The following is a 12,179-nucleotide window of genomic DNA, read 5'->3' as shown; positions in this document are numbered from 1 at the left end:
TACAATAAGTATAAAAATAAAAGAATTATTTCTTGCTGCTTCATTCTGTGAGCATATTCATATACAGGCATAAAAACAAACACACACACATCAATTTAAACTTACTGGTGGGATAAAGCCCCTGTTCCTCGAACAGTTGCATGACTAGCTGCCTGCGCTGGTCAAGTATTCGTCGGGTGGAGAAAGTTCCGGGTGAGCTGGGTGTTTTGGGTGTGCGTGGAGAATTCAAGTCCCCATCAAAATCTAAAAAGATGAGCAGTCAGAGACAAATTACAAAGACAGTTAACCTAAACAGTGACTGCAACTCACCAACAGTGCAGCCTCTGAATATATGTGTGTTTGTGCACATGTACATCAGTGTATATTATTGATTAGTATGACAGGTAAAAATCAGTAAATCAGTTTCATCTTGCACAGAACAAACTATAACATCACAGCTGTTGAGACGTATCATTTTACAGGTTTTGTACTTTACCTTCTGCAAATAAAGTAAATGGAACAGGAAAGAGAGGTTTGCAATTTGTGATGGTCCAAATGTTACCTTTCGCAGACAAAGCACCCTTGAACTCCTCATTAATATTCTCCAGGTTGAAAGAGCTTCCAAAGAACCTTGTGTCCTCGAACATTCCACTGCGTGGCGTCTTTGGTGTTGTTGTTTCTGATTCGCTGGAAAACTTGCTTTCTCCATCAGGGTTGTCCTTCACTGAATATTTCACAGATAATGCATGCTTTTGAAACGATTTAATAGTTTTGTAGGTTTGTAAAGACATTGGTGTTTGTGAAGAAACATAACTACTCACTATGCAAAGAAGACAACACTGTGAAGATGGACTTGACTTAGTCAAGCTAGTCACCTACTAAACAAATCTGGCAATTTCATATTGATAGGTTACTGGCAAGATGTTTAACACAATGCAGCCACTTTTTTATCTTTTTAGATTTAATAAATGTCAACCCAGTAACATAAGTTATTTATCCACTCACGCAGCAAAAATAGTCTTTAGTATAATATCCAACCTTGTGTCACAGCAAAGATAATGCCTTCCTTTATTCATCTTGTTTCCAAACTTTGAGATAAATATTATAAGCTGCTTTTACATATTTACACAGAGTGCAACTTAAAGAGTCTACTACCCACTTCTCCCTTGAGAACACAAAATTAACCTTTAGTGCCCTCCCGAAAGTAATAACTTTTTTTATAAAAATAAAGTATTTTTAGGATCGTTCAGACACTAATGCTGACTGGAGAAGACAACAGGAAAACAACAAATAATGAAAGTGAAAGGAAGAAGAGGCAATGGAAGGCAGAAATAAAAGGGAAAAAAAATGATGCAGAAAACTGATGACAAAAGAGACAGAAAAAAGTTGCCTTTGTTTTGCTGAAACAGAAAGGCAAAATCTGTTCACCTAAATTGGAGACCTGCTTCTTCTTCTTCTTGTATGTGTTGAGAATAGCCCGTGGACTTTGAGGAAGTGGTGTGCTTGTCTCATTATCCTCAGGGACAAACTTAGGAAGACATTCAAACTGCCGCTCAAAATCCACTTGCTCCAGAACCCTGCAGGACACAATCTTAATAGTTTCTCAATGCTGTCTTTTCTCCCTTTACTCTACGATGAGCAAACTTGAATGTACTGCCACCCCTCAACCCCTTGACATTAATGCAATATGACCATTAATCAAGACAGATGCACGGACTGCCAATAATGTAGGCTCAGAGTGGCACATCTACAGCCATGGAACATAAGGAATAAAATGAAAGCTTTGTATCTATGTCCCTGTCTGTGATCCCTACAAGCTTTGCAAGCACAAAGAATGCACACCTAAAGGTCTTTTACCCCCATTTGCCAAACAACCAGAGGGGTGCAAAGAAACGGACCCACCTGTTCATGCCATCATCTTTAACCTTTTTGAAAATACTCTTGCGGGGGCTGTTGACAGCAGAACTGGGGGCGGAGCTAGCACTGCAGCCTGGAGAGGGAAGAGTGGACTGCAGCACCTGAGGGGGGACCATCAGTGGAGGGGGCTTGTGCTTGGCTTTTGATGGCTGAGAAAAATTATATCCATTGTTAGATTTTGAAGATTTGAAAATATTTTTTTAAATTTTAAATGAAATAAAACTGATTTTAAATACAAATTAAATATCTAAGTTTTCAAACCCACGATTATCTCTGTCTCACTCACCTTACTCTCCTCTCTCTCTATGAACCTCTATGAAGTTGATTTCTTAAATACGAAGAAAGCATGCTAAATTATAAACAGGTCTTATTCAACAAATAAATCAATCAGTGGTATGGCAACACTAAGATTTGAAATTCACCATCATCGTCCAGGTTTTCCAAATCAGTTCTACAATTTTTTCTCCAACTCTTCCCCAGCACCCACTCATGTCCTCCCCACAAAAATGCAATTTTCACCTGGTGACCCCCTCCATTAGAAGCAGCCAGTGCATTGGACCCGATCCTCTCCTCGTCCATGCCATGATCAGATGCTGGAAAGGAAAATGTCACATCCCTCTTTGGGATCTCTCGCTTCTCCTCCTCGTCCTCCAGATCTGGAAGGTCCATGCGCACAGTCTTCTTCTCTTTTCTCGGTGGCGTCATCCTCCTGTCACTCTCTCCAAACTTCTTCCCCCCACTGATGTTGTTATTGCTGGTGGTGCTGTTATTGTTGTTGTTGGTGTTGGTGATTATGCTGGGTGTTGGAGGCTTGCTGAGAGGTCTTTGATCAAAATCAGATGAAATTTGCTGTGCCAGAGGTGATGGCGGCAATGGGTGTCGTGCATCTCCCAGGTGTCTGGGAACTGGAGATGGTAGGTCACCCATCACTTGGTGGGGCTGAGGTGAAGATGCTGAAAGGCTGGAAGCCATGACAGGCATACGATGATGAAGCTGGGAAGAATTAGGAGATGGGGCTTGAGGGGAGTGGTGGTGGCTTGCTCCAGGGGAGGGAACTGGTGAGATAGTGTTTGGGGAGGGTGTGGGACGAGGTGAACCAACAGATGGCCGAGATCGCTGAGCTGCAACAACCACCAAAAAAACTTTACAGTACTGACATGCAGAGAGCATGAAAGTTTTTATCCATGATACAATTACAGGTCATTCTTGAATACTTCTTTGACTGTTGATGTGCTACATTTGTGGAAATGCTTTCTGCCCTATAAGCCTTCCTACGTTCAGTGCCATATCTCAATATGCCATTTATAACAAATATCATACATATCTCCAAAATACTGGCAAGTTAATCATAAGGCCCATCAAAAGAATAATGAGTATGCTAAAGTGAAATGCATATATTCATGCAATAGAAATACATGCTGATGTGTAGAAATAAACTGAACAAAAAATTGGACCTCTGGGGAAAGTTTACAAACAGGAGAGAGTTTAAGCTAAGGTCCTGAAGGTTTTGAGCCATCTAAAAGCAAATTCTCTGCAGCCAACAAATCTCTTGGCATTGCAGTCATACCTGGACTCTGTGGTGGACGCTGAAGGCTCTCTGTTGCCACGGGAACATGAACAATGGCAGCCTTGACACGGGTGGGCTTGGCCTGCAGATTAGGACTACTGATGTAGCCAATTTCTCCTTTCCCTTCTGAAGAAAGCCCTGTGAATCCTGCAGGTTTTATGTGCATTCTCCCTTTAAAGAAGAGGATATTGGTGTTGATAAACATGGTGTCACAGCAACAATAACTTGCAAACAATGAAAATGGTAGCACATCTACCTTTTTAAACCAGGCTCTATGCACTTAACATGGAGGGGGAAAAAAATACAGAGCACTGCAAGACACTCATATCTGAATGGTACAGGTTGATAAGTAAATAATGACACATAAACACAGCAAAACTTACCTTACCTCAACTGTGATGTCATATAACAAATAAATTTCAAGAAGTTTAACTCTACACAAATTCTTTTCTGGTTTTGAATGCAGTGGTTTCTTCCCTATCTATCTATTCCTCTTCGTGCATCAGGTTGCACATAAGGCCTCAACCAGATTTCTTCCCTATGATGGAAGACAATTCTTGAGTGAAAAATTTTCGAAGTAACTGTAGCAGATGCTCAAGTCAATGGTCAGAGCCTCCTGACATCGGCATTTCAGTGCATAGGGATTAAGTTAAACCTTGTTCTCAGGTTCACTTAAGATTAAGAATTTAAAAACAAAAAATGTATGTTAAGCACAGCAGGCCAATTCTAAAGCAAAGTACTGAGTCTGAGTTGTGTCTTATCCATTCCCGACATGCAGAGAACTACAATCTCTAGCAAACTGAAAGTACTCAAAACCTCACCCACCACATAACCCATATGTTAGCTAACCTTGAAAGAACTTTGGGCTTGATCTGGGATGTTGTTGCTGGTGTTGCTGTTGCTGCACTGATTGTTGCTGCTGCTGCTGCTGCTGCTGTTGCTGCTGTTGGTAAAATGGCTGATGCTGAGGGCTTTTCTGTAAGGCAGCTGACAGCTTGGGGGCGATACTCTGCTGCTGATGTTGGTGGGGAGGAGTACTCTGGGGAAGAGGTGAAGCTAGCGACAGTGCAGGGCTGATGGAGGCAGGGGAGCGAACTGGCTGTGGATGAATCAGCACCTGCTGGCCTGCAGAAAAGTTTTGAAAAGTCAGGTTCCTGTTGCCATTTGCAACAATGAACAGTAAACGTATTGTGCTGATTTTCATGGTAGAAATAAAAACAAACAAAAAAATCAAAATCAATCATTTCAAAAGTATAATAGCTCAAGAAACTAGCTAGAAAACAAATAATTTAGAAAGATACATAAAACATTAGTATCATTATCATCAAATTTACAAACACAAAATTTGCATACCTTGAGCAACAATGGTTGGCACAATCTGCAACGTTTCTAACTTGGCACTTTGTGACTGGGCTGTTGCTATGGAAACGGAGGTCCCTGGTGGCTGAGACATGAAGTTGAACCTGAGGAGAAAATGTGCTTGTGGTCAAGATCTTCACACAGCTATCTCAAGATCTCCATACAGCTATCTCAAGATCTCTATACAGTTGTCTCAAGATTACAGAATGTCAACAGGAAACAAGTATTATGTAAACCATTGAAAAAGGCAGTCAATCTGTTTTAATTTTCACAGTTTTACCCCATGATGCTCTTCCTAATTCTACTTTACTTCATGCTTTCTGTCAGTCTTTCTTTTACTGTCTGTAAACTGGAGTCTTATCAACATTTATTCTTTCTGTCTGCTGATTCTATTATTTTACTCTTTAGCTCTGTTTTGTTCAACTCTTCTTGTAACTGAACTTGTTCACTCTTCAGTAATTATTTTCGATGCTAGCATGGAGAACAGCCATTTAATTTGGACTGTGCACTTTAATGAAATTATTTATCGTTATTATGTTTTATTATTGTAACTACTCTCTGTCGTAATCCCTATTTCATTCAAAACCTAAGTTAAATTACAACACAATGTATATCTGTATCATTCAGCTTTCATAGTCAGCAGTACCCATAAAAACCCAGTAACATTCCATCCCGAACATCCATATGCTACAGATGTGTACCTAGGTGCAGTGGGAAGTATAACACGCTGCTGCGGTTGTTGCTGAGATTGCTGCAGCTGTGCAGTGATCGTTGCTGGTTGCTGATGTAGATGGGTGGCGAGGGCACTGGATTGCTGCTGCTGCTGCAGGTGAGCGGTGATGGTGGCTGCCTGTTGCTGTTGCACAACCGTCGGTGATGGCAGGGGCAGTGCCTGGTGCTGTGCCACTGCTAGTGACACAACAGGCTGAGCAAGGGAGCCTCCAGAGATCTGCACCTATCAAGAATAGAATTCAGTTACAGTCTCACCAAGATCCCACAGAATCTTTTCAAAATTAAACTGGAGTGAGACACACACAAACACACATACACATTTAATGAATGTACATCAGGTATGTCAAGTACTTTTTGCTGGAGAAGCATGAAAAGAAAGATCAAGGGAAGCTCTCGCAAATGCACTCTACCTGCTGAGGCTGTGCCATGGCTACAATAGCTGGGGACTGTGGCATGGCAACAAACTGTGTAACCATGGCAACCTGCTGCTGTTGGTGCTGCTGTTGTTGCTGTGCCTTATTTGTGCTGATAACAGCTTGGGGCTGGGCAGACTGCTGTGTAGTCAGAACCTGCATTACATTAAAAAAAAACCACATGTAGGGACATATTTCACAAAGTCAGTCCCTAACACAAGTATTTACAAAAGAACAACTTTATCACATTTCTCTTTAAATCTGAAAGTTGTTTATTTCAACCTATCTTCTCTATTTGCTATTTGTATCTAACATTCATTGCAATCATATCTGCCTCATGCACTTATTTATCTGTCACCTTGCGTATATTGCTGGCAGGTGTGATCTGAATTTTTCCTGACATGGGGACCTGGTGAGACCCTTGTGGAGGGACAGGGCTGCTGGCCACAGTGAGGATGCCAGCCTGTGTCACAGCTCCTCCTGGTAGCGCCATCTGCAGGACATTCTGTACCTTGTCTCCTTGAGGAGATGCCTGCACCTGACCAGCAATCAAATCAGATTAGTGGATACAGCATAAGAATTACTCACCCAACTACCTCACCCAGTAACACCTAATAGGAGAAATTAGGAGGAAGACATGAAGAATTTTCAAGAACAAGATCGCGACAAATCACAAGATAGTATCTATGCAAGGTAGGCTTTGCAAAATCAACCACACTTAATTTGTCAAACTTTAGTATGGTTTACCCTGATAAAGTTTGTTTTAAAAAAAAACTTTTAAAATATGGAGCATCAGTACTTCTCTCACACTCTCCTCCACAATAAGAGACACTCATTAAGGATCTACTATAGGCAAAGTGCAACTGGGACACTGACAACGTGATTGGAAAAAAGTCAAAAGTGATGCTGGGGTACCACTACCTGGACAGAGGGTAAAATATAGCGGACGTGGGTGGGCTGTTGTGAAGGTGCAATGCTCAGGGTCTGGGTCGGTGCCTGAGCTTGCTGCTGATGGCCTCCCCCTGCCGGTGGCGTGGCATTGGTCTTCAGCACCAAGTTGGTCACCAGGTGATGAGCTGGCTGAGTGGCTACAGTCTGTACTGGCTGTGCTGCCTGGGGACTGGTGTGCGGAGGCGGTGCAACATTGCGGTAAGTGGTCATGAACCCTTGTGGGTTAACGTGGTGCACTCCCGAGTTCCCAGCTTGGATTTTTTGTCCCTGGGCTGTGGTCAGGCTGGAGGTGTCAAGCAGGGTCATGCCACTGTACTGGTTGCCCTGCAGCACAATGGTGCTGTACTTGGCTGTCTGCGTACTGGGCAAGATGGTGGCCGAGGGCATGCTAATGCTGCCTAGAGAAGCTGTCCGGCTCACTTTAGTATTGGATGGCATGGCTGAGGAGTTGGTGGGTTTGGAAGCAATAGGGATCGGGGTGGAGATAGGCTTGGCGGTGGTGGCAAAAGTAGATGTTACCGTGCCCGAAATCTGGCCGGCACAGGTTGCGACAAGCTGTGGTGCTGCAACAATCTGGACCATAGATGAGGTGGCAGGTTTCCCTAGAATGGCATTGGGCTGAACCATGATTTGCTGTTGTGGATGTTGCTGGTGCAGGTGGTGGTGCTGCTGTTGCTGTTGCTGCTGGTGGTGCTGCTGATGAGGAGCTATGCGCTGTGAGTTGACACGTCCCATACCTTTGGAAATTTTTCCCAGAATGGGCCCGTTTGAGTTGTGGCAGCCCAGCGTGGTTTGTGTGTCGGAGGAGACAATAAGGTGCTGTTGTTCCTGCATCATGGTGATGTTGTGGATTGTCATGGGGCCCACTTTCACAGGAGTCTGCTGGACATACTGGACCCGTCCGCCTCCTGTAACGCCCGACACCATGGCCAGAGGCACAGCTGCTGAGGCTGCAGCCACCAATCCAGGCACTGAGGAAGTGGAGAAAGAGGTCTTCCTCATTTCCATCTTCTCTTCATTTTGAATGTTCTCGCTTTCTGCACTCATGGACTGCATATCTTTCAGCTTGGCACGGAAGGCTCCAATGGGTTGGAAGCTTGAACCTGTGCTTGAAGGCCGTGGGAGCGACAGAGGGTCCAGAGCATCCTTCACTGCTGCTGCAATGCCAGACAATTTAGTGGACTCTGAATGCATGAGGACCTGAGTGGACTCCGAGTGAGGCATCCTTCTGATTGGCTGTGGGCGGTGAGCAATGTCCACTGACCCGATCTGCATCCAAAATATTTTTGTTTATGCAAGCCATAGACACACGCCCAAAAATATAAAGTTATCTAAATCCTGCTCAAACAATTTTAAATATGGAGGAAAAAATATATAAGAATAGTGGACTGAACAGTCCAATCTATAATGTTTTCTCAATCTTTTTCTCATCTGCTCCTCCTCATTTTGCAAACTTTATCAAGGTCGTATGCTATTTTATGGCTACGGATAATCACCTGTTTCATTACAGGTGAGAACCTCTGCTGAGGGAAAGCCTTGTTTTCGATCAAGACGTTATCTTCTGCCTCACTGTCAGTTGCACTGTCTGACACATGTTCTTTGCAGTTAAGATCTATGCCATCAGTTTCACTGTTATTGTCTGTAAAGATAAGCAAAAGTATATGTCAAACATAATATACCCAGCACTTAAACCAGCCCTCATAGTTTGGAGGCCACTAACATCATATCATTAATTAAATAGTATATAAACACCATCAGAGAAAAAACAATAACATCCTGAGTGTATCACTTTTCCATTATATTTTTTTTTAACTTGAGTATCTTGACTAAACAAAAATTGGATTTGATTTATCAGTTAGCAATCTGAAAAATAGGTTCTTCAAAAAGAACCAACTCTTTAGCTTTGCTCTTTCATTTATCAGCAAAGAAATCTGCAAAGCTTAAGACTATTTGCCTAAAAGCTCCTTGAAAAATCTATCACTTTTCTCATTCAACACTCCACTTTAGCTCTCACCATCCTCCTCGCATATAACCATTTTCTCATCATCGCTGTCATCCTCCTCTCCCTTGGACTGTGAAGTGCGGTAGGCATGATGAGCTATAAGCTGCGACCTGCTGGTGGGCACTGGCCCAGCAAGTTCTCGTGCACCTCCGGACAAGGGAGAATGATTCTGGTTGGCTGAAGTATGGGATGTTGAAGGAAGCTGCAGGCAGCTATCCGATACAAGCCTTTCTCTTGACAGAGGCTGAAGAATAAATCAAACTTTTCATTTGCAAACATGCAAAACATGCCTTACACAATAAAGTGATTGTAAATTGAACTACTGTTGACATCGCTCTTGTTATCTGGTCATTTTTACTAATCTAAACTAGTCTGAATAACTGCATATGCTCATGCTCCACTTGTATACTCCAGGAATTGTGGTGAAGCATAGTATTTGATTTGTTCAGCTGACACAATTGTATTGGCTGCAATTTGCTATTCTGACATGTAATGTTAGGATGTCACATAAATAAAATTTTATTTAGAAAAATGTCAGTGTTTCTGTCTCATGTATGTCAGGCAAACCCAGATAGCCCCACAAAAACATGCATACCTCTGTCAGACTTGCACCACTTTCTCGCTTTAAAAATGCTTTGGTGGGGACAAAGGCGCTGCCCTCATCTTCACGTGAAAATGAAGAGAGGCTGTGAGGGCGAATGCTTGCAAGTGGCACAGGGTCATCAAACACATCATCGATGCTAGACTGTTTAACCAGCACTGGACTATCCAACTTCTCTGCAAGGAAACAACCACATTACCACTACAACTCTTACAATTCTGTGTACACATCAAGGAATCAAAATATATAATTATACAGTATACTGTGTCAATAGCTGATGAAAGGAGCACTACAAAGTAACAGTATACACTTTAACTCTTTTACAGTTAAGCTGTTGAGAGAATGCAATCCCTTCTTGTGAACGGTATTTTGTAGCTTTAAGCATTCTTAAAAGGATTGGTGAGGCGCATGATTTTTTTATGATTGGGTTAAGATCAGTGCAAAATATTATTTCCTCAGATCTGCATGAATAGACAAGATGCACGTTTACAAACATCACCATGCACAGAAATGTCAACAACACAGACATCAGAATGGTTGTCAAGGCTTCAGCCAATGGGATGGCTGAGAATATATATTAATTAGGCATATTGTGATACCACAGTTTTCAACTCTTTCCATGCATGGGGACGTTAGTAGATGTATACCCTGAAAAAAGAAAGGGGAAAACAGAATCTTGCACCGTGTTTTGTCTAATCGTTTAAAAACAAATTTGCACCCTACTAGTCCTTTAAAACAAAAAGGTTTTATTTTAATCTTATATTGCTGACCTGTTGTTTCAGCATCAACAGCATCACCCGATGAACTGAGCCTAGAATGCTGCTTAAGGGACGTGGCCACAGTGGATGACCGCTTGCGATCCTTTGAGCACCACTTCCAGTCAGGATGAGCCTTGAAGTGGGCTTCCTTCACCTGTCAGATAAAACAAGCATAAGGAGTTCTGCATTATCAATTCTGCAGCACCACCAATTACTTTGAAAACTCATACAAAAAGAAATTTAAATCAACATCATCATTGACAGTGACTCCATAGTAACTCCATAGCAAATCCAAATTATTCTCAAGCTTTTCAACTTAGAACTGGCCCCAGGAAAAAAAGGCATCCAAGAAAATACAATTTCTGGATGCAGCAGTTCCTTCGCAAGAACAGTAGTTGTCAAAACAGCGTTCAAAATAAATGCAAGTCCAGCTGCTGGTCAGCAGTAAATGCTCATGCCCTACTAAGGCATTTCAGTAAGTCAGGACAGAGGTTAAGTATGACCTGCTAAAGTAAGACAACTGATATCATACCTGGGAAGCCAAGTCATAGTAAAGCTGCTTCTGTTTGGGCTCCAAAGCATACCACCACTCGCCCAATATCTTGCTCACGGTACGGTTGTCCTGGTTTGGATGCCGCTGGTGTACCATTGCCCGGTGTCGCTTGCTGAATATCATGAAGGCGTTCATGGGGCGACGGATGTGATCTTTATCCTTCTGACCAAAAACAATATGTGATGGGAGTCCGCATCCTGGATTGGCAGTCTTTAGCATTTTATCTAAAGTCGTTTTATTTAAAATATCAAAAATCAACAGGACAATGGCAATGCCACTCGCTTCCTCAGTTTTTCAGCCATGATGGATGGTGAATATATTTTGTTTTTGTTATAGCTGTCTTTCAGAACACATCAATCATTCTGAGCTGCGATTTAAAAGCCATGAGAGACCTTGCATAACATTACAATTCATTAAAATTGTTGTCGGTAGATATATTTAATCAGTGATTTCAAATATGGTGAAGGTTGGCCAAAATCTTAGCATTAAGGCAAAGCAGCTGAGTGTACGTATAAAGAGGATACAAATAATGTGAAATTGAGGTGTAAATCCACTTGCTGCAGAGTGTACAAATGATTTTGAATGAGTGGTTAAGTGGAAACTAAGGGTGTTAGTGGCTGGCCTCCCATCACCATCATCATGTAGAGAGGCAGATCCCAAGTCAAAAACATCACAAACTTGTACAAGTCGCTAGAAAGACACATAAAAGCTTAACAGCTTTCATCCTTTACACTCTGTCTCTCACAAATACTAGCAAGAAAACACACTTGCACCGACCTTTCTCAAGACCCTGTTCACACACACACAAGCAAATGTGCACTGACCTTTCTCAAAGCCCTGTTCTCTTCTTTGTCTTTCAGAGCACTTAGTGACTGTGTACGTCTCTTTGTTGGTGACTTGGGAGCTTTCTTTGATGACTCCACAACAGGTTCAAACACATCATCATCATCAGGATCACAGCCAACATCGTCATCCAGCTTCAGCCCTGCAGGACACATAAACCTACTCAAACCAGCTCAGCTTGAAATTCCAGACATCTTTACAAAAAAGAATCTGCTCTGACCTTCACCTCATCTTTCATTATAATTAAAAAATGTGCAAAGATTATACAAAAGATGATCTATATATATATACAAAGCAAACAATCATGGGCTTCATTACCTAACTTAATACATACTTATGTCACCAAAATCTTATTTTTATTGCAGTGATATATACATAAATGCCGTTTTGGAAATAACTTGTTAAAGAAGGTAGGACATAAAACCTGAACATATATAAAGTCTAATGCAGATTAAACAAGAAATTCAAAGTTGTTGAAAAGTTATCAGAATATAGTGCTATCAT

At 41.9% G+C, this 12,179-nt stretch overlaps 1 protein-coding gene across 4 annotated transcripts in view; it reads right to left on the bottom strand.

Annotated features, from left to right (window-relative positions):
- Positions 1-12,179, bottom strand: part of LOC112568638 (protein capicua homolog) — a 56,223-nt gene that overhangs the window by 12,020 nt on the left and 32,024 nt on the right. For 2 of the 4 annotated variants that reach the window (XM_025246029.1, XM_025246033.1), the window contains 18 exons: positions 11,657-11,817; positions 10,812-10,994; positions 10,292-10,433; positions 9,516-9,697; positions 8,933-9,164; positions 8,415-8,557; positions 6,886-8,187; positions 6,326-6,505; positions 5,965-6,123; positions 5,524-5,777; positions 4,817-4,926; positions 4,313-4,588; positions 3,464-3,634; positions 2,416-3,017; positions 1,882-2,045; positions 1,408-1,556; positions 542-703; positions 106-243 (listed from right to left, as the gene is read on the bottom strand). In XM_025246029.1, coding sequence (XP_025101814.1) covers positions 106-243; positions 542-703; positions 1,408-1,556; positions 1,882-2,045; positions 2,416-3,017; positions 3,464-3,634; positions 4,313-4,588; positions 4,817-4,926; positions 5,524-5,777; positions 5,965-6,123; positions 6,326-6,505; positions 6,886-8,187; positions 8,415-8,557; positions 8,933-9,164; positions 9,516-9,697; positions 10,292-10,433; positions 10,812-10,994; positions 11,657-11,817 — 4,710 coding nt within the window. The remainder of the gene's footprint in view (positions 1-105; positions 244-541; positions 704-1,407; positions 1,557-1,881; positions 2,046-2,415; positions 3,018-3,463; positions 3,635-4,312; positions 4,589-4,816; positions 4,927-5,523; positions 5,778-5,964; positions 6,124-6,325; positions 6,506-6,885; positions 8,188-8,414; positions 8,558-8,932; positions 9,165-9,515; positions 9,698-10,291; positions 10,434-10,811; positions 10,995-11,656; positions 11,818-12,179) is intronic. The other 2 variants (XM_025246031.1, XM_025246030.1) reach the window with 2 other exon arrangements.

Source organism: Pomacea canaliculata, linkage group LG7 (assembly GCF_003073045.1).
Source record: "Pomacea canaliculata isolate SZHN2017 linkage group LG7, ASM307304v1, whole genome shotgun sequence".
In the NCBI taxonomy this organism is placed as follows: Eukaryota; Metazoa; Mollusca; class Gastropoda; order Architaenioglossa; family Ampullariidae; genus Pomacea; species Pomacea canaliculata.
Note: the sequence above shows the minus strand (reverse complement) of the source record. Positions and strands in the feature narration are given on the sequence as shown.